This window comes from Leguminivora glycinivorella, chromosome 2, assembly GCF_023078275.1.
Source record: "Leguminivora glycinivorella isolate SPB_JAAS2020 chromosome 2, LegGlyc_1.1, whole genome shotgun sequence".
Classification (NCBI taxonomy): Eukaryota; Metazoa; Arthropoda; class Insecta; order Lepidoptera; family Tortricidae; genus Leguminivora; species Leguminivora glycinivorella.
Window position 1 is genome coordinate 1,167,405 of NC_062972.1, and position 26,504 is coordinate 1,193,908.

The 26,504-nt window shown below is 38.7% G+C and overlaps 2 protein-coding genes across 3 annotated transcripts in view; one reads left to right on the top strand and one right to left on the bottom strand.

Moving 5' to 3' along the window:
- Positions 1–3,727, top strand: part of LOC125236796 (nucleolar and coiled-body phosphoprotein 1) — an 88,052-nt gene extending 84,325 nt beyond the window's left edge. For both annotated transcript variants that reach the window (XM_048143726.1, XM_048143732.1), the window contains exons 7-8: positions 1,755–1,888; positions 3,333–3,727. In XM_048143726.1, the coding sequence (XP_047999683.1) occupies positions 1,755–1,888; positions 3,333–3,475 (277 nt within the window). In that variant the 3' untranslated portion in view covers positions 3,476–3,727. The remainder of the gene's footprint in view (positions 1–1,754; positions 1,889–3,332) is intronic.
- A 10,435-nt stretch (positions 3,728–14,162) lies between these two features.
- LOC125234762 (protogenin B-like) overlaps positions 14,163–26,504 on the bottom strand; it is a 39,199-nt gene continuing 26,857 nt past the window's right edge. Inside the window, 14 exon segments of the mRNA XM_048141152.1 lie at positions 14,163–14,906; positions 15,703–15,786; positions 17,002–17,062; positions 18,228–18,324; positions 18,881–18,989; positions 19,719–19,831; positions 19,834–19,867; positions 20,323–20,427; positions 21,323–21,468; positions 21,947–22,080; positions 22,669–22,833; positions 23,399–23,507; positions 24,647–24,817; positions 25,346–25,421. Coding sequence (XP_047997109.1) covers positions 14,613–14,906; positions 15,703–15,786; positions 17,002–17,062; positions 18,228–18,324; positions 18,881–18,989; positions 19,719–19,831; positions 19,834–19,867; positions 20,323–20,427; positions 21,323–21,468; positions 21,947–22,080; positions 22,669–22,833; positions 23,399–23,507; positions 24,647–24,817; positions 25,346–25,421 — 1,698 coding nt within the window. The 3' untranslated portion in view covers positions 14,163–14,612.

Consider the following 26,504-nt stretch of genomic DNA (forward strand, 5'->3'; position numbering starts at 1 on the left):
ATACACGCTCCGCCTCTTCGACTGTCCCTTGAGAAACAAGCACCGAGTTTGAAATTGGGTATAGTTAACATACTCTCAAGGCCATCTAGCATGAAGTGTTCAGTAATGCATATAACATCAATGGCCTTCCCGTTCGTTGCTAGGTCTTCCAGGTAGACGGCCAAGACATCGGCTTTGTTCAATAGCCCAGCTATGTTTTGGTGTAGCACGTATATGTATCTGTGCGAAAAAAACGCCATTATGATCATTCTGAGTTTTTAAGGTGGAATTTTCATAGTTATTTTTTATTTCATCACTTTCAGGCCTTTCAGCATCTGTGGTTGTACTCGTAGATATAGGGCAGTCAGAGCATTCAGGTGTCTGTAGACTTAAAATGAGTTCAGCAAGTCCGTGAAGCACAGTTTGTATTCCAGAGTTGATAATTTTCCCACTCAGAGAGGAAAACTTTTCAATTGATAGATTCTGGTTAGAGTTGTAGATAAAACCGTAGTTATGTTTTTCAACATCTTGCACTAATACATGTTTAAATGAATCTATCCTGGAGTTATATAACGGCGCACCGCAAATATACGTTGGTAGAGCCAAAATAATGTTGGTATGGGAGATGGGTGTTAACTTTTTATTTATTATGTTAACTAATGCATTGAAGTCTTGAGTTGTATAGAAATCAGTTTCACCGATCATAATTATGCAATAGTCTTGTTTGGTGAACTTGCTGAGCTTTGCTTCGATGTCTCTTAACAGCACATCCATTCCCACATTTGGTGTGATGAAATGACACCAATCGAACTGTGAGTAGAAACTACTTGATTTCATATTACGCAGTAGGTGATATCTTGTACTACTAGAAATCACACATAATTTGTTAAGATGATTATTACAGTTTATTGACTGGGCAACACGCTGAAATTGTTGATTCAATTTCACGGGTGGTGAAACAAACCGCAGTTTTTGTTCAAGGCTCTTGATAATTAGGTTTAAGTCGATTATTTCTTTCTTCGAGTGAGATAATTCCTCTTGTAGAGTTGTTATCGTACGCTCCATCTTTAAAAGTTTAAAGGAGTGACTCGTAGAGGGGCTGGTAGGATCCATGGTTTTAATAGGACTCGCCACTGAAGCTCGGGTCTTACGAATACCTTTGTTTGAGGGTGGTGGGGTCCTACAAAGATTTTTAAGCGCACTTAACTCCTGCGCGAGCTTGTTTGAATGACGTGTAAGCTCATTCTTTTCGAGTATCACATTTTGTATTTCTTGGTCTGCGGTTGCTAATTCAACTCTCAGTCTTTCTATTTCACACCTCAGTTCTATGATAATACTAGATTCACTGGTCAAGTCGACACTTCGTGAAAGCTCCTCGTTGTCATATTCAAACGTATCTTGTATGTAGTCCTGGGTCTGTAGTAAAGATTCGATGGATTTTGATCGTATCATACTATTCTGTGTTGTGGTGACACTTGTAGCATTTTTAAGGTCTTCTGCTACATGACAGCGATCAGTCTGGGCACATGGAATGCTGGGGGAGCTTTCGGGCTGTCGCAACTCGGAAGCAGTAACGGAGCTTCTTCAGGCTCCTGCGCCCCCAAAGAATCCACTTTTGGAAATCGAGTGGGGACACAGATGAGATTAGGTGATTTTTCTACTGTTAGGATTGAAAGAGCTCGCAATTATGAGTGCAAACCACATAACATTTTCCAAATCCAAGAAAAATTGTGGTGGACAACTTTTAAAAAAATGGACCGAATGTCATTTCGCAGATCCAGCCGCATCAGCTGTGAGAGTGACGTCACAGAGTCGCAGTCCTCGGGTCCGCAGGAGTCTGTGCTAGGCCGCAGTGCCTCAACTGGCATGGTCAACGTGGACCCTGAGTCATGGCAACGGGTCGCAGAAGGTAAATGTTTATACAAGTTAGTGCTGTTAGAGTGACGTGACAGAGTCTCAGTCCTCAGGGCCGCAGAAGTCCGTGCTAGGCCGCAGTGCTTCAATTGGCATGGTCAACGTGGACCCTAAGTCCTGGCAACGGGTCGCAGAAGGTAAATGTTTATACAAGTTACTGCTGTTAGAGTGACGTCACAGAGGCACAATCTTCAGGGCCGCAGTAGTCCGTGCTAGGCCACAGTGCTTCAACTGGCATGGTCAACGTGGACCCTGAGTCATGGCAACGGGTCGCAGAAGGCAAATGTTTATACAAGTTACTGCTGTTAGAGTGACGTGACAGAGTCTCAGTCCTCAGGGCCGCAGGAGTCCTGCCAGGCCGCAGTGTCAACGTGTACCCTGAGTCCTGGCAACGGCTGAAGGTAAGAGGCCTAGAGGTTTCACACACAAGTTTGAACGCCAAGAAAGTCAGTTTTGAATTTTTGATGAGGCTAGTTCAAACGACGTCTTTATTTTGGGTGTACCTTTATGTTTCATACTCATTGCACCCAAAATAAGAACGTCTTTCAACGTCGTTTTTAGTTGAGTTCCGTTTTCAAACTTCAACGTCAATGATATATTGTTGTAAATACCGTTATATTAGTTACGAAAGAAATTCCAGTCCAAGGAAGTCCAGTCATATAAGTCGGCTGATGAGGCGAATACGAATAATTAATCTTTGAGATATTGATGATCCATCTCTTATCGATGTCTTGATTAATTAAAATAATTAACCTATAACTTGAAGAAGCGCTGGTGGCCTAGCGGTGTAAGAGCGTGCGAGTTTCGATCCGAAGGTCGCGGGTTCGAACCGCGGCTCGTACCAATGAGTTTTTCGGAACTTATGTGCGAAATGTCATTTGATATTTGCCAGTCGCTTTTCGGTGAAGGAAAACATCGTGAGGAAACCGGACTAATTCCAATAAGGCCTAGTTACCCTTCAGGTTGGAAGGTCAGATGGCAGTCGCTTTCGTAAAAACTAGTGCCTACGCCAAATCTGGGGATTAGTTGTCAAAGCGGACCCCAGGCTCCCATGAGCCGTGGCAAAATGCCGGGATAACGCAAGGAGGATGAACCTATAACTATAGAACTTGAAAAGTTTTTATTTCAACTAGGGAACAAATCTAATTATTTTATTGAACTTTTTTTGATTTTCACCACCCGCCCGCCGTGGTACCCGAGAAATATCTCTAGTGTATGTTATCTCTGATAAGGCTAAGCGCCTTTTGACCAACTCTAAGGGCGAGCAATTAGTGCTTGTCGGGTACCACGGCGGGCGGGTGGTCTAGTGGTAAAGACGTTAGCCGCGTAAGCTGAAGACCCGGGTTCGATTCCCGGCTCGGCCACCAGTGGGCCTTGTCCTTATTTCTTTCGTGGATGATATCTATTTCAATTTATACGTTTTTATTTGTTATTCCCAGGAGGTCGCGGTGAAAGACGCACTCGCTCCCGCTTCAGCCTGGCGCGACTAGCGGCCCGCCTGCGCCGCAAGGACCGGGACGAAGGGGCAGTTTCGCGGCTCTGCCGGCAAAGCTTGCTCGTACACCTACCCAATAAACACTGAACAGTATACGATTATCATTTTGACTGGGCCCATGTCCAAACTGCAGTACTTACTCCATACAACCAGTCACGATCATTTTGATCTCATATGACCTTGAAAATTAGGTTCATGCGTCATGAAGACAGATCGCCAGTTAGTAGGTCGTATCAAAACAAATTGTAAGCTATAACTGTTAAAACTGAACCGTATAATAAAGGGCATAAAGCGTGGTGACCTGGTGAGTTGGTGACCCTTGGATGAATCGTGTACTTGCCCTGTTAATATTTAATTTACAATAAACTATTTATTATAAGTCTTTTGTTTCATTTTCTGCTTGTAATTATTTAAAATTAATTAGACATACGCCAATCATCTTTCGAAATTTCGTAATCAATAAATTTTAAACTTAGGTCAACTAAACGAAGAAAAAATGTCGATAGTAATTCCGTACATTAGCAGTATTGTCCTTTCGGCTTTCTAAAAATAGGCCTATTAATCATAGGACATGCATCGGAAGGAATTTCGTACATTGGCAATTTTGATTTTCGATATCATGTCTTTCGGAATTTCGTACTTCGGACATTTGATTTTCGATATTGTGCTACGTACCCGTAGTTTTCCGTGACTTTTATGCTAGCGAGTAAAGTAAAACTCATAGTAACCACACTGTTTAGGACTAAGAAGGTGGGTAAAAATAAAAAGTGACAGTTATTTATTTAAAATTTAATTTCGCTTCAATCATGACAATACGCTGTAACACTCCATCAACCATTCAATAATTTGGTAACAATAGTTACCTTATCAAAATGTAGGAAATAATATCATTGATGAAACGAGCCATGTGAAAAACACTACAATTTATTAGTAATAAGACTCAAAAGAACACTTACAATCAACATTAAAGGGTAATTTGGTTGAGGTAGATTATAATTTTAATTTACAATACTAACTTTTGTATTGTGGGGACGTGGGGATCTACATGCATTACGTGTCTCGCTTGGTCTTCAAGAAGTAACTTAGTTCAAAGTATATAAGCGGACACTGTCTTACAGATCTTGTTTGAAAAAAAATCTGACGATTTAATGCTGATTTGAGATTGAATTCAAGAAATGAACACAGAAATATATGCATACAATTATATGAGACATGTAACTATACATTTGTAAGGCAGTTTTCAGAAAACAGTGTACCCATCCAATAGTGACGTTTATGACGTCACGCATATATTATTTGTCAAATCTAACCTTCGATAACATCACAATACAAAATCACACGTTTTCGTGAAAGTAAGCTGTTAAAAAAAGTTAATCGATTTTTTGTGATTAACTTTTTCTTAATTCAGGTACACTGTACGATATAATTTAGTCAGTTATACACGCAGCAGTTTTAAAAAAAAAATGGCAGTTTTAGTTAATTCACTTTAGATTCCCAGAGCCCCTAACACATTTCCCTTACTTTAGTTCGAGATGAATATTGCAACACATTACTTATAACATCAATGCCATATAATATAACATTTTCGTTACTTTAAACGTTTACTAGTTCAACAGTCCTGGTTCTGGAAACAAGCTTAATATTACGTTATTTAACAAAAATATTTAATTAGTAGGTACCGTTTATCATTATATAATTTTATTTTACGTTATAAACGATTTCAAAGTGGTTAAATAAAGTGGTACTGTAATGATCGGTTGTAACGTTTGCGACTACTTTATTAGTAATTAATATCAAGGGGTAACTTCTGAATAAAATTTCAAAATAAAATGCACTTTACAAGCGAGGGACCTACACTTACAGTTGAGCCGCCACTTCGTTATATTTTATAATTATTTCTTAAGTTACACAACAATTTATATTAATTACTCCAGGCAGGCAAGTATGGTCGCGCGATAAATGATAAAACATCTGGCCATCCCTATCGCACTTACAAATAGTGCGATAGGGACGGCCTGCTGTTTTATCGTTTATCGCGCGACCATGATTGCCTGCCAGGTTGAAGGTGTTGCAAGAATTTATTGTTGATCAATATTAGAAACAGTAATGGTTCTTTGTAATGGTATTTCACAACTGAAGATAAAATAAAATACGGTAACTTGAAAATAGTTTTCAATTAAAACTTAAACATTACGTTAGAACTTAACGGATAAAATTAAGTATAATATTTACAAATAGTCATATCAATAATAAACTTGCAAAACCATCAACTACTCTCCATTTCCAAGCCAAATAAAACAAAGAAAATACGAATTACAGTTCAAATATTTCCAAAACGCCGTACAGGTTCCGCGCCTAAAGTTACCATATAGTGGACGCAATCTAAGTACATGTCACCAAAACACGGGTCGTGTTCGATGCGTCGTGCCAAAATATCGCCTAAATTCTTTACGTTAACATTTTACGTGGTTACGACTGGGAAAAAATAGATTCGTTAAAGACCACTGAAGGTCTAGATTCTGGCTACGCTAAGTGTGCACCATCTTATTATCAGTTATCTTTCCTTAATTTGAAAAAAAACAACAAAAAGAATAAATAAGATTTCGGAATTTATCTGGATTACGCATACGTAAAGAGCTCTCATAATCCTAATACAAAATAATTTTATTAGGTCTCTAAGGTTTGTCTATTTTTCGTTCCTTCCATTCCGTTACCGTCGAACAAAGTCTATAAAAATTGTAACGGAATAGAAATGAAATGGCTGAAATATAGCGCAGCCAAGTTTTGTCACTGCCAAGTCTACGTATAAATGAGGCAGGCATGTCTTTAGCTTTATGGATTGATTAATGAAAAAAAAAACGTTTTTTTATAATAATGCCAAGCCGTAACCAAAATAGTTGTGCCTTAAATCCAGAACATATTGATAACATCAAAATTCATTCTAACCTAATTGTACGTGCAAGATACTTTAGTATCTACAATATTGCTCTGCGGTTACTTAAAATATATGAAGGCAAACATAAACGCATAACAAAATAATTAATTATTGTATTTACAGTAAAATATGGATGGTGGAACTATTGCAGAAAATGGAATGTAGCATAAAAAAGAGCACTTATAATGGGCCTTGATCGATAGATATATATTTGTATCATTTTTATTTACATACAGAGTGACTTTAGAAAAGTAAGTAACTAAAAATAAAGATAACAATTTAATTGAACCTTTACGAAATTGTTTTATATTTGTTGTAAACTCTAAAATATTCCAATTTCTAATAAATGTGAACAACGCCATCTACCGATCTCAACCTACTTTTAACAAATGAAATGGTAGTACACCTGGAATGGTCTGTAAAATAAATACCCGTTTTAGTTGTGGTGGTTAAAAATTGTTTAAAAGTGTAAAAACATTGTTAAAAAAATATGCGAAACAATATGCAGAATCATCAGAGGCACAATTCAGGCTTAATTTTATATTATTTTCCAAAGGACGGACAAGCCATAAAATAATCAGTTTTAGAAATTTAAAAGCAATGACTGATTTAAGTTTTCTAAAAAGGATGAAACCTAATATTGTTTACATGAAATATTTATTTTTAGTATACTTTCACGGTTTGGTTACAATGCCAAATAAACTGTGTCAAATGGATGACTTTGATATAATCAATTAATCAGCATTACTTAAGACAATTTAGTTACAGTTTTAAGATACTTAGACCAAATGTTGCACACACACATAATATATAAAAAACCGGCCAAGTGCGAGTCGGGCTCGCGCACAAAGGGTTCCGTAGCAGCAAATATAATAAACCAATAACTTAACCAAAATTACAGTTAAATCAACCTATCTCAAAAACTATAAGAGATACTTTGATCAAACCAAAAATCGTTGAAAGAGTTAATTAGCATGCATCACCTCTATTTTTTTTAGAATTTTATACCCCGTAGTTATAAAAATAGAGGGGGGGGGACATACTTTTTACGACTTTGAGAGCTGATATCTCAAAAACCGTTCACTTTAAGAAAAATGTTTTTTAGAAAACTTTATATCATTTTAAAAGACCTTTCCATTGATACCCCACACGGGTATGTACATCGAAAAAAAAATTTTCATCCCTCAGTTACATGTATGGGGGGCCCCACCCCCAATTCTTTTTTTTACTATTTAGTGTCATAATTTTGTAGCGGTTCATACAACACATATTCCCATCAAATTTCATCACTGTAGTACTTATAGTTTCCGAGTAAATCGGCTGTGACAGACGGACAGACGGACAGACGGACAGACGGACAGACGGACATGACGAAACTATAAGGGTTCCGTTTTTGCCATTTTGGCTACGGAACCCTAAAAAGGAAGTATTATCAAAGCGTTGTTCCTACGATACAATGTATGTTTGTTACCTACATGAACTTCATACCCATGAAAGTATACTCGTCAATATAGTAACCCGATGAGCCTACTATTTGCTATTACAGACATTACATAAATACCCTAAACAACTAAGCTACTGGTAATAAAAGTAAACTAGAAATTTATACAAGACAGAGTAAGTTAATACAGCTTTATATTTCTCCATTAGCCATCTCATTAAAATTTGTTTGTACAAATTGTATACACTTTTCTTAAATTTGGTAATTTTTATGTCATTTATATTTACTTACAACTCTCAATGATCGATCGATTTTCCGTTCTTAATTTGGATAAAAATATTCCCAAAAATGCAATTAGTTTTCGGTCTGTCTATTTCGATGATTTCATTATATTATGTTATTTTGATGATGATGAAGTGTGTGATTAATTTTCCAACAGTTCTATTATAAGTAAAATTACAAAAACATTCTCAAATATGAGAAAAGTGTATGACCCTATTTAAATAAAATAACTCAATTGAAATAAATACATAAACTATATGTTGTGTGAAAATTAGTAAAACTACTGTCTTGATAATATTTTGCTTTTGATTATAAATCTATTTCAAGTACTATTCTTAGTTGTATACAATAAATGAAAATGTAAAAAGTAGGTATAATATCTTAAACTATGGAAATACTAAAAACGTTGTACAGTACTCAGGTATCCGTAATACAATAAGAAATTCATTTTGGTTCCTGGGTGATAATAATACAAATAAAAACTTAACAGTGATAAGTTTATAAATATAAATAAAAAAACAAAAAAATGGTCAGAAATAAATATGTAACACAACCTCGAGTGAACTTGCGTATAGCTACATTAGCTACAAAATATTTAAACGTATCACTATAAATCTATTTTACAAATTATTTCGTAAAATAAGGTAAAGAGCTTCAACTGTTTGAAAGCATTTATATTTCTACGTATTTAACGCTAGTTTGATAGTTACTGAGACAAATAAAAATAAGTTTAAGGTATTTTTTTTGCATTGTTGGTTAATAATACACATCCAAAAAAGTAGCATTACGTAGCCCAATCAGGCGTCCTGCGAACATTAGATATCCATGATTTCTATTATAAATGTCAATACATTGCGCCACATTACAGGCATTTGTACACGGTGGTCTTATTTCAGAAGTAAAATGTTAAACGTGTAATAGACAACAGCAAAATTCTCGCACGCAAAATCAATACTATTTCAAAAATCCCAGCTTAACCCGTCGAGCCTTATCCAGAATCTAAATTTAGACCCTGTTAAAAAACCTAGCGTCGAAGATAAAATTCTAGATTTTTAAAAGACCTAACACTACGCCTAAGCCTAGTTAACTTAGAGTAATTGAAATTTCAGGTACATAGTCGGCGTTTTTTTTAAATTTTAACTGAGTTTTATACTTTATTTTAAATATATTTACATAGCTGTTTGTGTTTTTAAAAGTCAGTGTATTTGTATATCACATTATTGCTGAATATTTTACTACACTATGTAGCAATGACGAAAGAAGAGGAGGCGGTGCTTTTATAATAATACTACTTTTCAATGTCTTCATCTGTTTATTTGTACCGCTTTGTATCCAAAGTCGTTTGTCGTTTGTTATTAAATAAATTATACTCTAAAAAACACAAACAGCCTATTTTTTTTACAGTTAATATAAATTGTACCTAGGTGCTTTTATTAAACCACTAAGCCATAGTATTGACATGTTGTGTAATATGCAACATTAATCAATAACCACAAACCTATTTAATTAATTATTCTTATAATAAACTTGAATATAAGTAGAAAAGCAAACTCAATAGGCGTTTAATAATAAATTTCGTACCAAAACCACTTAATACAAGAAACATATATGTATATTTTTAATAGACCGCCAAAGTATTTTTAATAATTAAGTGCAAAAAATCTCATAAGCCAAACTTGTAGATTATTTATGGGTTCCAAGCGAACATTAAATCATTTATTGTGAAGTAAAAATGGCATGTTAGAAAAATCATTAACAAACATCCTATAATATTAATAAATAAATACACTAGCTAACCAGTAAATACCTTTCGGTCGATGGGTAATTACAGAAAACTTAATTTAACATTACGTATTTTAATTTTAAAAGAACCTTATAACGAAGAAAATGAGGTAGATATAATTGTGATATGGAATAAACAACGAACTTCGAGGTCGTCAAGACAGGCAGGTGCTCAGAAATATTTTTATGCATAATCGACGAAATCAAGTTTTTATAAAAAAAAAAATAAGGCACAGAACTCACCAAAAGCGAGTAATCCATGAGCTATCGGCGATTTAAACGAACATAGGATAGTCGCTACCGTATAAATAAAAGAGAGAGAGAGAGCATTTTTTTTTTTTTTTAGGGAATTTTAGGTCATTTGTACTCAGAATCACGAGTACTTTCAATTTCACTGGGAGACAAAAAGTGTCCCAGAATTTCCATACAATTTTGTTACTTTCCTCTTTCGTTACCCCACACAACATATACGGAAAATGGTAACAAAATAAGAAAAAAATTGTATGGGACAATTTTTTTAACTACTAGGATCGAAAAAGCTAGTGATTCTGAGTAGAAATAGCATCTTCTTCTTCTTTGCCTGTCCCTCTTGCCAGTTCATCTGGGGTCGGGTCTCCTTGTATTTCTGCGCCAGTGCTCTGTTCTGGCTTGCCTGCGTACTCAGGTTCTCACTAAGAATCTCTTGCAGGTAGAAATAGCATTTTTTTTTAAATATCGCATTTCATAAAAGTGGCGAAAAAAAAAATGCTAGCGAGCGAGTTATATCATTGCTCGGCGACAAACTATAACTCGCTCGCGATATCATCGCCTGTCTTTTTATTTACACGAAGAGTGACTACGAGTATCTATTGTTCGTTTATATGGCCGATAGATCATCGTGTACTTGGTTTTGGTGGGACCAGAGCTTAAATTATTGAAAGGAGGCAAACAAGCAGATAATTCAGTTTCACGATAGTAAGCCTACTCATGCCAGCACGATACCAGCAACACCAGTGGTGTCGCTGAGACGTTGCTAACTTGCCAGGTATAAGTTGGGAGTGTGCATTATATTAATAAATAAATAAATAATAAATATTGGGGACATCTTACACAGATCAACTTAGCCCCAAACTAAGCAAAGCTCAAATCGATAAATACATACTTATATATATAGAAAACATCCATGACTCGGGAACAAATATCTGTGCTCATCACACAAATAAATGCCCTTACCGGGATTCGAACCCAGGACCGCCGCTCAGCAGGCAGGGTCACTACCGACTGAGCCAGACCGGTCGTCAATATATTATATTGTATTAATACGTTTTCCCCTCACTAGCTCGGAAACACGTGTTTTGTCCTTTAATACCAGCGGGTACAAAACGCATTTTATCCACAATAATGGCGTAAAGTAATTTGACCTTGAAAAAATTAAAAATTAACTGCTTTAAAATTGATAAAAGTAGGTGAATCTAGTAATTAAGATGGTTTACCACCTGTGAGAACTACTGGAAGCAGTGATAAACGCATTTTTTGCGTTGTAGTTTCCTCGCTATAGTGAGGAGAAAAGTTTTGTGTTACATCGGGTGCAAATGAATTTTACTCGTGTGAACAAAACTTGCTCAGTTCAGGATTCTAAATAAACCACTCGCTTCGCTCGTGGTTCAACCCAAAATCCTTTCACTTGCTCGTTTTTCAATTCACACTCGGCGTTAAAATACAACTTTGCCCCCTTGTATAACAAATAACTATTATGCGTTGCAAATGTTTAGTGTGTTTTAAGTCTGTAATATTTGTGAAATGATCATCGGGTAATACATATATTTTTCTATGTTCGTAAAGTCGGTAAAAGAATATTTCTGAATACCCAAAATATTTTAATTTTAACAGATTTAACTTAAATAACCGCAAACTTGGGGAAAACAGCGATCGTGCATCTAACTTTGAATATATCTCAATAACGTGTTTACTAGAATTTAATACCATTTCATATCAGTTAGTTCGTTGTAATAAATTATTATTATTTATATATTTTGTTTACAAATTATTTTTATACTATCTACTTGTTTTCTCTTAGGTTTTTAAGTATCCTAATTTGAATAACTTTTTGTTGAAAAAGTGTAAAGTAACAAATCTTTTCGTTACATGCGATGATATAATAGTACATTACTATACAAGTGCGTAAGAAAGGAAGTTCGAAACGAGTGGCGATAAATTAAAACACGACCGAAGGGAGTGTTTGAAATCGACACGAGTTATGAATTTCCTTTTCGCACAAATAATGAACCAATAAGAGTTTTGAACGACGTTTTTTCAGTACAGATGAGATGACCCTCCGATGTTTCGACCAGACAAATAATGAACCACTTTTCGCACTAGTGCGTAAAAAACACCATCTGTATTGAAAAATGTACTAAAAAATAAACTAAGAGATTTATGGGAATTGTACATATATTATGTTAATTTTAAAGTTAAGTAGGTAACTACTGCACATAGTGCGCAAACTTGTTCAGTAATCTGTTCAAAAAACCCTAATAACATATTCTGTAGGTATAAATTATAAATTGAAATAGATATCATACACGAAAGAAAAAACGGCAAGGCCCACTGGTGGCCGAGCCGGGAATCGAACCCGGGTCTTCAGCTTACGCGGCTAACGTCTTTACCACTAGACTACACGCCCGCGCACGCATAATTTGATTTGTTCCCTAGTTGTACATTCTGTATAGTTTTCTTTGAATGAAATGTGGGCTTGTTCTACCAAATTCAAAATACTCTAATTCCGTCGCATGTAACGAAAAGACAACATAATGTTTAACATGATTATACTTATATGTGCGTTTGAACAGATGCGCTCCTAAGCTTCGACTGACAGATATAGGTATCTCATAGGTAAGCGTGCTCCACCGTAGACCGCATCATCACTTACCATCAGGTGTGATCGTGGTCAAACGTCTACCTATTCATACTAAAAAAAAAAAAAATCAAATGTCCAGTGGCCTATTTCACACCTGTGACATTTGTCGCCCGACAGTGACATTTCGCTGTTCATTGCCTTGTCTTACCAACACAGAAATAGGCACAGTTTTGTCAAGTGACACTGTAATTGTGGTAAATAGCAAACTACTTCTTGATATTCAGCGGGGTTGACCGGGCCAAGTATCTTACAGATACCGCCAGCATAGGTCTTTTATAACATTAACCACAAAATTAAAATTTTGAAAAAACCCCCGACCGCGACATAGTGGACCGATTTTCATAAAACATGGCTAAGAACACTCCCGACTAACTCAGCTTTCAAACAAAAAAAAACTTAATCGAAATCGGTTCATCCTCCGGGAGCTACGATGCCACAGACAGACACACACACAGACAGACAGACAGACAAACAGACAGACAGACACACACACACACACACACACAGACAGACACGTCAAACTTATAACACCCCGTCGTTTTTGCGTATTGTGTTCTTTTTGACCTAGATGAGCATTAAATTAACTATCATCCCTTAGAACTTTACTAGAGACAGGTATGACCAATAGTAGTGCCATAAAAATAGGTACCTTTGACTGTAGCAAACCTTATTAGCCGCCTTTACTCACACGCTCTATCGCGCGTGATACAGCAATCGCGTGTAAAAGAATGCGCTTGTAGGGATGGCGGGAGGCGAAGGGAAAGAACGCGCGATTACGTCTGCCAGTGCGGGCGCGCAATCTCGTGGTTGAGGTTGTCTTTACACGTACGTTCATTCGCGCGCGCAAGATAGCGGACATACGCTCGTGGAATAAAGAATTAGTGGTTGAATTACTTGCTCTTTATAAATTGATACTATAAATAACAATAAACAATAGTAACGCGGTCTATCGCGCACGATTATCCTTTACACGCACGCTCCTTCCGTTTTTAAAAACTTCGACGCGCAATCACGCGCGATATAACGTGAACCTTAAAAACTAACAATACGCAATCGCACAGGCTTAACCGCACGCTATCCTATACGCTCCGGGAGCGCACGATGGAGAAACTGTGTAAAGGCGGCTATTGACTTATATTAGAAGAGACACCTATGCTCAGCAAGTCAGCTGTGGGCGACGAAGGACTAATATGATGATGATACCCTTACTGTGTTCTGCCGTATGACATTGTCCTAATATCTGTCAGTGGAAGCAGCAGCATTTTTTAAAAGGTACAATCCGAGGCGTACAGGTAGGTATATAATATACTCAATGGAATTGGAATGCAAATCGTGAAGGTAACTTATAGCTTCTCAGGCTTTGTCTAAACTGTCTATGAAACTCAGTAAACACAATAAACCGTCGTTCAACATCGATAAATACTTTAAACGTTATGTACACGTGAATTTAGGTACTACAGTGGGTGTTTGGATTTCATTTTGGTCTATATTTTGTACGATTACGTTGCACTAACGGTGAAAATAGGCTATTAGACAGAAGTCCGGTGTCAGAGGCACTGTATTTCTAGACATAGAGGGCGCCACGGCCGTATTATTGTCTCGACGCTGTTTCCGAATAATCTCAGGCCGATTTAAATATATACACGCCAATACGGGCTATATTTACAGTACGGAGCGCGAGGATGGCTCCGCGCTTGCAACCGATAAATTATACTTTGTACTCGTACTCGTTATCAAAAATCAGCCTTTGTCGTTAAAAATAAAGTCTATTAGGAACAAAACACGCCAAGCTATCCTCGCGCTTTCCTAACGTCTCCAGCCTTGCGGCTCGGAGGCCGGAGGGATCGCCTATCCCTGTGTAATTCGAGGGTGGGGGCGGAGGGGGGTCTCAACCGTTGGGTTGAAGCGTGGGTTGGATTTTGCTGTTGTCTAGTGTGAATTCTGAGCTCCGAGTGATTTCGGAGTTCATGTTATCGTCGGGGAGTTTATTAAAGGAGTTGTTAGTTGAGAGATCTCTTGAGGATCTGGAGGTGTCGAAGTCTGGTCGCCTGGAGGTGTCGAGGAGGTAGGAGGCGGAGGCGTCGGGCTCGAGCACGGTCTCCAGTGTCGTGTCGGCATCGTGTCGCGACACGTCGAACGGCTCGTATCGGGGCTTCTTCATCTTACCGTTTGGGGTTTTCGACTGTAGGGAAAACGTATTTTTTAAATATTTACCCCCTTACTCATAAACGTACTCTAAAGTTATCAGCAGACAACGTTCGTTTGTTCCTTTCTATCACACTAATACGTCGGAAAGGGACAAACGAGCTTTTCCCCTCACTAGCTCGGAAACACGTATTTTGTCCTTATCGGGTAAAAACGCATTTTATCCATGATAACTTGAATATAGTCAACGTTTATGAATAAGGGGAAAAGTTTTGGTTACTCGGGTGGTATTTTATATATATCCTTCGGTTAGCGCGATAGTTACCTACTCATGAAAAAAAATATAAACACGGATTAAGTATATCGCGTATAATGAATTTATTTTTTTATTATTTTTTTATTTGGTTCGAGTCACCCGTTGACCACGAAAGCTGTAAAGAGTTCGAAACATCGGGATGTATTATAAATTGCATTTTTAGTGTAATTTTTCCATTCCTTTTTTTATGTAATATTTGTAAATAAATGATGTGTGTATTTATTTAATTATTTGTCTTTCTTGTACCTTGCTGTATATGTTGCTTTTGTTACCCTCATCTCTTTTTATCCTCTCATTCACTCAAAGCCTGGAAGAAATTCCTCAAAGGGTATAAGTTCACCTTTGTACTGTTCTTTACTGTAATTACTGTGCTTTTGTTATTAATTGTACAATAAAGAGTTTACAACTACCTACTACTAAATTCATTATACGCAATATAATCCGTTTTCATAGTTTTATTTCATTATTTAGGGATAATATGGAGTTTTAGTCGAATATTGGTTGGTTGTTTACTGACCGTGGGGTTCTCTGTGATGTGAACGTGGCCGTTGAGAAGCGGTTCCCCCGCGGCGCCACCGTTCGCTAGACGACCTCCGATATTCTGGAAATAAAATATAGGTATAAATATAGATATATCCATACCAAAGACCTATATAACTTCGTATAGACAGATAAAGTCTAAGAAAAAAACCGGCCAAGAGCGTGTCGGGCCACGCTCAGTGTAGGGTTCCGTAGTTTTCCGCATTTTTCTCAAAAACTACTGAACCTATCAAGTTCAAAACAATTTTCCTAGAAAGTCTTTATAAAGTTCTACTTTTGTGATTTTTTTCATATTTTTTAAACATAGCGTTCAAAAGTTAGAGGGGGGGGACGCACTTTTTTTTCCTTTAGGAGCGATTATTTCCGAAAATATTAATATTATCAAAAAACGATCTTAGTAAACCCTTATTCATTTTTAAATACCTATCCAACAATATATCACACGTTGGGGTTGGAACGAAAAAAAAAATCAGCCCCCACTTTACATGTAGGGGGGGTACCCTAATAAAACATATTTTTCCATTTTTTATTTTTGCACTTTGTTGGAGTGATTGATATACATATTAGTACCAAATTTCAGCTTTCTAGTGCTAACGGTTACTGAGATTATCCGCGGACGGACGGACGGACGGACGGACGGACGGACAGACAGACATGGCGAAACTATAAGGGTTCCTAGTTGACTACGGAACCCTAAAAACGTATCCCAAAACCATACATAAAAAGGTACGGTGAGCTAGATGGCGATACACCTTTAGGGTACGCTCGGCGGGATATTTGACATTTTAAAACATATCAAGCTAAGAATATGGGCCAAATTGTCAAAACTGAGGTTCAAAAGTTTTAAGCCCGTGTTGAGATATGGCAGTGCACTATGATTACACATTTTACTTTGACAGTGACTCTTTATTACTCGATCCTCTTTGATCCATACTAATAATATAAATGGGAAAGTGTGTTTCTGTTTGTTTGTCCGTCTTTCACGGCAAAACGGAGCGACGAATTGACGTGATTTTTTAAGTGGAGATAGTTGAAGGGATGGAGAGTGACATAGGCTACTTTTTATCTCTTTCTAACCCCCTTACTTTCCTAAAATGGGGAGTGGAAGTTTGTACGGAGCATTCTGCAATTTTCGAGTTTAACGCGAGCGAAGCCGCTGGCAATAGCTAGTATATAATAATGGTTTGGACCGAATAATATAAACTACGTTAAATTAAATATTATTTTTGTGGCTGTGATTTGATTTAATTTTGAATGATGATAGTGGATAACGTACCTTCATTTCCGAGCTCTCTCCTTCAGGTCCCTCAATAGGAGACATGGTCCTTCTCCGCGATCTGCGTACAAGCAATTTATCACAAATGTAAGTAAATTATAAACATAAATAAGTACTTTGAAATAAAGGCGGCATCATTGAAAATAATCGTACAATTTTTTTCTTAGACAAGATATCAAATATTTGAAAAACCACTGGAGCACAGTATAAGGACGACTCAGTAAATAATTCTTGTAACAAATTTAGCGCCGCGCGGTTTGTCCTTGAGTATTGCTTTGCGCGAGCGAGATGCAGAGAGTACATGTGGCAACGGACGATCGCGGTCGCGCCAGTACACGCCGCGCCACGCGGCGCTGCCAAGCTCGCGCGCGGCGCGTGCGAGAGAGCCAAACACCGATCGCGGGAGATTTACTACTGGGTCATCCTTATACTGTGACTGGAGTTAGCTAATTGAAGAGGTGGTTTCGAACCAAGGGTCATCTTTGAGCCAGCACAAATAACTCCAGGGACAGTTCCTTGACAGGCAATGCGGCCATTATTTTACGTCATCACAGGGCATCGATATGTGACAGTCAGATCACAGTACCAGTACTGTGATCTGACTGTCACATATCGATGCCCACTAAGAAAGATCTCTATGTGAACACATTAACTAGAATTCCCTGACAGGAGAGGCGGCCATTTTCCGACGCCGACACACCAGCATGTGATCTGACTATCACACATCGATGCCCACTAAGAGACAGCTCTATGTGAACACATTAACTTGAGTTACCTGACAGGAAAGGCGGCCATTTTCCGACGCCCCCACACCAGCATGTGATCTGAATGTCACACAATCGATGCCCACTAAGAGACAGCTCTATGTGAACGTGTTAACTTGAGTTACCTGACAGGAGAGGCGGCCATTTTCCTCCGCCACCACACCATCATGTGATCTGACTGTCACACAATCGATGCCCACTAAGAGACAGCTCTATGTGAACGTGTTAACTTGAGTTACCTGACAGGAGAGGCGGCCATTTTCTCCGCCACCACACCATCATGTGATCTGACTGTCACACAGCGATGCCCACTAAGAGACATCTCTATGTGAACGTGTTAACTTGAGTTACCTGACAGGAGAGGCGGGCATTTTCCTCCGCCACCACACCATCATTTGATCTGACTGTCACACATCGATGCCCACTAAGAGACGTCTCTATGAACACATTAACTTGAGTTACCTGACAGGAGAGGCGGCCATTTTCCTCCGCCGCCACACCAGCAGAGCCGCCGCCGCTAGGAGAAGGAGTACGCACGCCGCGCACCCAATGCCCACGCCTGTCAAAAAAGCTAATACATTATTACAAACAAGGTCACACTACGTTAATAAATAAAATACTTACATAAATATCATTATTAAAGAAAAAAATATTAATAATTGTTATCAACGAAACTAAGGTGTATTGATACCAAATACGTATATAACTCCATATAGACTCTATGTCTAAGAAAATAACGTACCTCAGAACCACCAAGAGAAATGTAGTCGCCTAGATGGCGCTACAGTCGCTACTATTACTATTTGACAATTTTTACATATGGCGTTAATATTACTATTTGACAATTTTTACACATATCAAGTTAAGAATACGGGCCAAATTGTCAAAACTGAGGTTCAAAAGTTTTGGTTAGATGGCAGTCTATACACTGTGGCAACACAATTTACTTTGATAGTAACTCTCTATACAGTTTGTATTGCATGTTTGATATTACCGTATATTGTTGCCTATTTCATTAAAAAAAAAAATAGACGTATACTCGATCGTTTTTGCCTGTACGGCATCTGGCATTTGGTTCACATACGTGCTATTTTATTATTCAAAGAGTTTCTCACCTACGGCGATAGAGGGCTGCTCTGGCGCTGGGGGGATGGTCAGCACTTGTCCCGTGCCCTGTGCTGTCACTGTCACGTATGTCGGCAGTGACAAGTCTAACCCCGCAAGCTGTGGACAAAAAACCACAACATTAGTAATATAATATGTCAAAGTATAAGTTCAGTAAAAAGATAAATTGGAGTCGAGTCAAGACACTTTCGATTGGCGTGCCAGAAATAAAAAAGTTTTCGTCCTCTCTTCCAAATAACGAATAACAATGTTCTTTAGATTTCCAAGAGTTACAAGTTATGTAACAATGTTTACCTGAACATGGTTTTGGTAGATAACGTTGATAACGTGCCACTTTTCGAGTGGTTGCGTGATGTTCTGCGCAAACTTGACTACTCGGGGGCCGGTACCGACTACCACTTGTATACATATAGGACAAATACGTTGGACAAAAATTTTAGCTCTCCATCCGAAACAAAAGGTCTACTAGGCTTAGAATAAATTTAAAAGTGGAAAATGTCTGCCTTGGGTGCGTTTAAGAAGTTTAACACTCTTACGGTAGATGTCGCTACGGGTCCCATTGACCTTAGTAGTGGAAAATTTCGCTGGCTTGGTTGAAGTCTTGGTGGCTCAGTTGGCAGAGCGCTGGAGTATCGATCCAGAGGCCGTGAGTTCAAGTCTCACCCAAGGCAGACATTTTCCACTTTTAAATTTATTCTAAGCCTAGTGGCATCGATTGCAGACGTTTCTGCTAATCAGAAGTTAAAAGGTCTACTTTTCCCAACGACCGTTAAAAGAACTGTCTTCCTTGGATTCTTAAAATATTACAGGACAATGTTTATTGTTTACCTGAACATGGTTTTCGGTGACATTGACAACGTGCCACTTCTCGAGCGGTTGCGTGATGTTCTGCGCGAATTTGACCACCCTAGGGCCAGTGCCGACCCACGACACCGTGATACCGCTGCTTGTGTATACGTATGATAGGTCCTTGGCATCTGTAAAATAAACTGATTGTGTTATACGAGAAGTCATAAATGCAAACGTGTAAGATGTGAAATTTTTCCCTTCTTTACGTTTTTTTTTTGAGATTTCCAAGTTTCCGATAACTTTCTGTAGCTGTGTGTGACGTCGATGGGAAACCAGCATTCAAACCACCTGATAGTAACTGGTTAGTGGTTCTATGGTCGTTGCCGAAGCCTTGAAACGCTTCGTTCGTCAATAAGTAAAATTCTTTTAAAAAGAGTTCTCAAAACTTGATGGCCCAACTATGGCTATTTTAGCAAATTTTGTTCTAAGATCAAAGGGACGAAAGAGACGATAATGACTGCAGAACAACTTGACGAATGTTGAACGGCTGACGAAAACAGAATCGGACAAATTTAGGAACGTGACGAAAAACGAACGATACGTCCCAAGAGTATACCCAGAATCGGTATTTTAATACACTTACCAAGATCCTTAATTTGTGGTGGGATGGTGATAGTGTCACTCCCGGCTTTGCTTCATTACTGATCACCTCCACGTAAGTCTCAGAGTTCGGGTCCAGCCCGGTCAGCTGTAAAAATATATATTTACTTTACATTTGGTTGTCTTATACTCACTCACTCACTCACTCACCCACTCACTCACTCACTCACCACACACCCACTCACTTTGGATCATCGCGCCAACAAAGTCAAAAGTGTCTTATAACAACGTAATAATTCAAATAGAAAATTATTTGTCTAATTTCGAAAGTCGCATAAAAATCACCATTATTTCCATCATATCAAGATTCCCCTTTCGAAATTACCCGAGCATTTCTGTCATTTGGAATTACCTTAATACATCTTACACCAAATACAATGTCGCTCAGAGTACACCTGGTTTTCAGGGCACCCAGAATATTAATAAAGTCTTATAAAGGAAGGATTTCTGAGGTTTTGCAATAAAGTGGATTTGTATTGTATTGAATTGAATACAGAATGTACGAGGAACTAATTTTTGATGAGATACAGAATGAGAGAGTGTGTATGTGTGTGTCTACTGACAGCACTAAAATATTATGACCGTTTAGTGTAAGTAGTGTTTTTTAACAAATGTGTTAGTTTACGTATGTGTATCTGTATATAAGTACTGTTTAAGATTGTACTTGAAGGAGGTAATACTGACTGATGGCGGTAAATTGTTCCAACATTTCTTGGGAGCATATCGAAAGCTTTTCAGCTGCACTTGTATTTCTGAAACTCGAATAAGTATTCCCAAAAATTTGCACTTTTCCCAAACTCAAGCGCGGATCCAGCTTCGTGCCCAGGGAGGGGTCACGTGGTAAAGGCCCAGGCCTCAGGGGGGGGGGGGGGTCACGTGGTTTAGTTGTATGGCCAACCTAGGCTCCAAGGGGGGGTCATGACCCCCATGACCTCCCCCCCTGGATCCGCGCATGCCCAAACTGCACACAAAGACGAACTCACGAGTACGGTGTTGCCATCAGTGTTGACCGTAGACCAGTCGCCCAGCGGTCCCAGTTTCTGCCTGTGTCGCACGGTGTACCGCCCGACCCCGTTCCATGACACTCGTACAGTCGTGGTGTTGATGTATTTGTAGATCAACTTTGCGTCTGTAAATTGTAAAAATCACATTAGTTAACTCCAAATGAATGGTCCAACTCAATTAGGTCGAAATCGGGCAAAGGCTAGAAATAAGTATAAATACTAACATCGTTACCGTTCTAAAATTTCGTATCTGGTATTTCTGGATCGGAATGTTAAAGGTCAAAGGCTGGTTTTAGTGTCATCGCGCACCGGACTAATATGTATTAAGTTCAGAGAGTGTTTTAGAGTAAAGCGGACGACAATATCAACTTCATACATATTGCTCGTATGGTCCCTCCCCGCGGTAGTTCCGCGTGACACTTAAACTAGCCAAAAAGAGATCGCAATTATTGCGAATATCATGATTTCTTATTTCTTTTTTTATTCTTAAGAAACAAACAGTCTCATATTGTCAATTGTTACAGTGTAAAGTCTAATGTTGTAGACTTACAGTTTCTTATTGTAGCTATGTAAATATAAGATGTGAATGCTTTTCTAGCTTACCCTCCGCAGCCAACGTAGAGACGCGATACGGCAGCTGAGCCTCCACAGCCTCCAGGTCTTGCAGCTGGGTCTCCACACGCACCTCGTAGTCGCTGGCTGGTTGGAGGTTTTCTATGGTCACTGAGTGCTTGTCACTGTAACATACGGATAGATCCGATTTAAGTTTTCTTCCCATTTTCCCCACTTTAGCAATGAGTTTAGAATAAGAGTTTTGAATGAGCCAGAATTATTTTCATTAGACACCGCCGGCGCGCGCAAAGGAGGGTAGATCGCGCGCTGTCTACACAACTTTGACTTCCACCCGCCTTGTTCAGTTTTCTGTGATCATGTGTGCGTGATTGAACTGCGTTGAAATATCGGGAGCTCGACAAAAATCAAAAAGATAAGTACGGTCTATACTTTAGTAAGAATTTAGAATGTCATAATTTTATGGACTCCACCTGTAATTCCACTTGATAGTTCCCTACAAATGTAGACTTACTGTAGAATAATTAGATGTGGGTGCAAATACAGCCAAGCTCAAGTGGAATTAGGCAGGACATGTTTGCCGAACCTGGAACAGGTCAAAGTGACGACTGAATGGCAAGGAGCCAGGGGCCAAAGAAGAGATGGCGGGACGACCTCGATGAATTTTGCAGGGACTGGCGGCTTTTGCCCAGTAGTGGGACACAATTTAGGCTATTAAAAAAAGCCTGTATATAGGGATCTACACATGCATTTACCTGTGCTGACAGTTCAAGTCATCACTCGACGGGTCGTCGATCTTCAAAACACAGACTAGGAACTTGTACTTCCTGGGTGCAAGGTCATCAGTCTCCCATTGGACGGTGAAGCCACGTGTCGTGATCTTCGTCACTTGGATGTTCCGAGGAGTCGCTCGAACGTCACTGTAATTTAAAACTGATATCAGGTTTTTCTCTAACAGTTTTCTTTAAAGACAGCAGACGACCTCAAGCAGTAAGATCTAAGGGCCAACCGTTTCCAAGAAGGTCGTTTTTAAGAAATCTTATAATCCCATCCCATGAACTTATACGAGGACTACAACCCTCTAACTGCCCCCATAGTGATAAAACCTAATAACTAGGTACTTGTTCACTGTTCTATTGCGCTGATTTACTTCGCAGATCCAAAAATTGTCTTCAGGATCAAGACAGGTAAGTATGGCTCAAGCAGAGGCTGCTCACTCCGCGATTCTTTCCCCGAGCCACAAGTACATGCCGGCAGCCGCGAACACACGGCCCATTGAATGGTGACGACCTTAGGGCGGCGCATTAGAACTCAATGTCAGCTGATGCTCGCGTGCGGTTCGTGTGTAAATGTAGGTAAGAATTTAGAATGGCGGCATTTTGTGAACATCAAAGGAGTTACCCTTCTGTAAATAATAATATTCTGTGGCTCAAATCTTATCACTCCATATCCAAAGGACTTGGTCGGTTGGCGATCAAACCTCACCCAGTGCTAAGGTCCAAGGACCGCCACGGTACGCTGCTCAGATTCTGCTGCAGCCAGGGCCGGCTCCGGGTGCCCAGCACTCTGATCTGAAGGTCTCCGTCTTCAGGAACTGGAAAGAAATAAGACGGTTATTGGTTGAGACACATCTACAGATTATGTTTTGCTTTAACAACATTCAGTCCGAAATATAACAGTAAATTCTTAGATAGCAATGCGGGAACACACGTTTTGATTTGCACGAGGTTTTGAGCTTTGACGGCATTCTCAAATGTTGGCGCTTGACAATCCAGGCGGTTTAGCACAACTTGCGCTGTCGCGCGTCGCGCGCGAGTCTGGACTCGCGAGCGAGAGTGCCAGTTGTGCTAGACCGCCAGCTGTTTTTTTATAGCAGCGCCCAAAAAAATTGAGAGTGAAGTTTTATAAAGCTCTGTTTATGTCTTACTTTATGCCAGGCTTCTAAATGGGAACTTGGAAGGCTGGCGAAAGTGGAGACCATTAATATCTAGACACTTGGAGATACGAGCATTTGTTAGCAGTAGGCAAATGAAGTTTTCTACATTGAATAACTTGCTTTCCAAGGTATAGTTTGTTAACAGCTCCTTCCAAAGTCACGATGCCACCCGACTTTGCAGGATCCACTTTAGTACTTCAGGAGTTTTCTTGGTTTCAAGAGTCTTTGGTTAAATTTATTGGGTCTAAATAACTTACTACTCGTATCTAAGGTATACAATAGACGAGACATCTAAAAAAAACTATTTAGTCCGTAGATTATTAAAAATTTTTTGGACACATATTTTTTCTTTTTTCTCGTAAACGAAAAATGACGACGGTAGTGCGTTGAAGTTTCGCGTGACGTCACGCCTAGGTACAATTTTTACTTAAAAGTGACGTCACAAGCCCCACTCTGGAACATTGATGCTTTGTATCTTTGTATTTTTAATTAATTAGATTAAGCGAAAAATATGTATTCAATATTTTTGGATGATCTAACTGACGGACTAAACAGAATGCCATTATTTTTGTGTAGTCGTCATCCTTATTGGTAACAGCTCCGTCAAAAGTCAGATTGGTGATCGCGTATTTTTTTTTATTGTGTCTTAATAACTAACTATCCAAGGCATAGCTGTTAACCGCTCCACCCAAAGTCACGTTGCCACCCAAATCTGCAGAATCCACTCCATTACCTAATCTAGGAGTTTGCTAGGCTCAGGAGTCTTAGATCAAGTATATTGGGACTGAATAACTTACTATCCAAGGTATAATTGGTAACCGCTCCGTCTAAAGTCACATTGGTGATCGCATCTTGATCGTCTGCCATTCTGCTCTGCAGGATCCACTCCACCACTCCAGGAGTCTGCTTGGAGAACTTCTGCCATGAGACTAACACTGAATTGTCGTCTTTGGTCAAATTTATTGGGACTGAAAGAAAAAATATAAAATACATTTAATACGTTATTTTCCAAAATATTATTTGAACAATCTTCACAAAACATTTTCGAATGCCAATGACGAATGACTATGGGTAGGTATACTGTGCAGGCATTTTTCTGACCTAAAACTACGAATGAGACTGGGAGAGACGCGATGATATTGCAAGCGAGTTTGTAGTTCGTCGCCGAGCTATATATAAACTACAAATCGCTCACTCTTTCTTTTATTTACACGGGAGCGACTATATTTTGTTCTTACCATCGCTGATAGCTCATAGCTTACTAACTAGCTTATGGTGGCACAAGTGCCTTAGGTGCTACTTGCAACATTATACATAACAAAATAAATCATACAATACAATACAATACAATACTCTTTATTGCACACCTTGATAAAATACAACAATACAAAACAAGGAAGAAACACGAACAAAGGTAAACAACAGGCGGTCTTATCGCTAAAGAGCGATTTCTTCCAGACAACCTTAAGGTAGCGGAAATTGAAAAATCATATTACCTCCTTGCCCTTGGCAGACCACGAAATCCGAAAAGTCAGTAGCTGCATTCTTCGCAAACTGGATATACGCTCGAACCTACAAAATAAATGTAGTTTTTAGTAGTAGTAAGATATTTCAAACATAAAACTACCTTTCTAAAGGCCCATTTACACGGTGCGAGAACTCAGATGCGAGTTTCATAACATTGATGTATTTGACTGGTGTGCTAATAGTTATTTGTTATACAAGGGGGCAAAGTTGTATTTTAACGCCGAGTGTGGAATTGAAAAACGAGCAAGTGAAGGGATTCTATAGTTGAACCACGAGCGAAGCGAGTGGTTCAAGAATAGAATCCTGAACTTGCGAGTTTTTTAACACACGAGAAGCGTTTATCACTGCTTCCAGTAGTTCCACAGGTGGTAAATCATCTTTATTACTAGATTCACCTACTTTTATCAATTTTAAAGCAGTTAATTTGACTTTATTCAAGGTCAAATTACTTTACCCACTAGTGGATAAAATGCGTTTTTACCCGCTAGTATTAAAGGACAAAACACGTGTTTCCGAGCTAGTGAGGGGAAAAATAATGTAACCTCAATAGTTTGCAATGTAACTAAAATCGCATGCGACTTTGCGCGCCGTCTTAATGGACCCTAAATACGCAAAGCAGGTAATCAATAAAGTAGGACAGGTAATATTACAATCCATCGCGACAGACAGTGAATGACAAATTTTATTTTCGACTTTAAATAGACCTCCGTAAAGTGACGTATTATAGTGCTTTACTTAATTAAGGTTTCAGAATTAACAAAGCGATAATCGATGAAACCGTAATTTGTTAAAGTTGTCCGGTCCATTTTCTCGAAAAATAACGTTTAATCACCAGACATTACTGTTGAAACACATAGGTACTAGTAGAAACCGGTGGCCCATTTCTCAAAGCTACAAGTTATCTATACTAATATTATAAATGGGAAAGTGTGTGTGTCTGTTTGTTTGTCCGTCCTTCACGGCAAAACGGAGCGACGAGTTGTCGTGATTTTTTAAGTGGAGATAGTTGAAGGGATGGAGAGTGACATAGGCTACTTTTTCTCTCTTTCTAACGCGAGCGAAGCCGTGGAAAAAAGCTAGTAATTTATAAGTGGTAGTGACTGTCTAATATGACAAGAAGAAAAATAA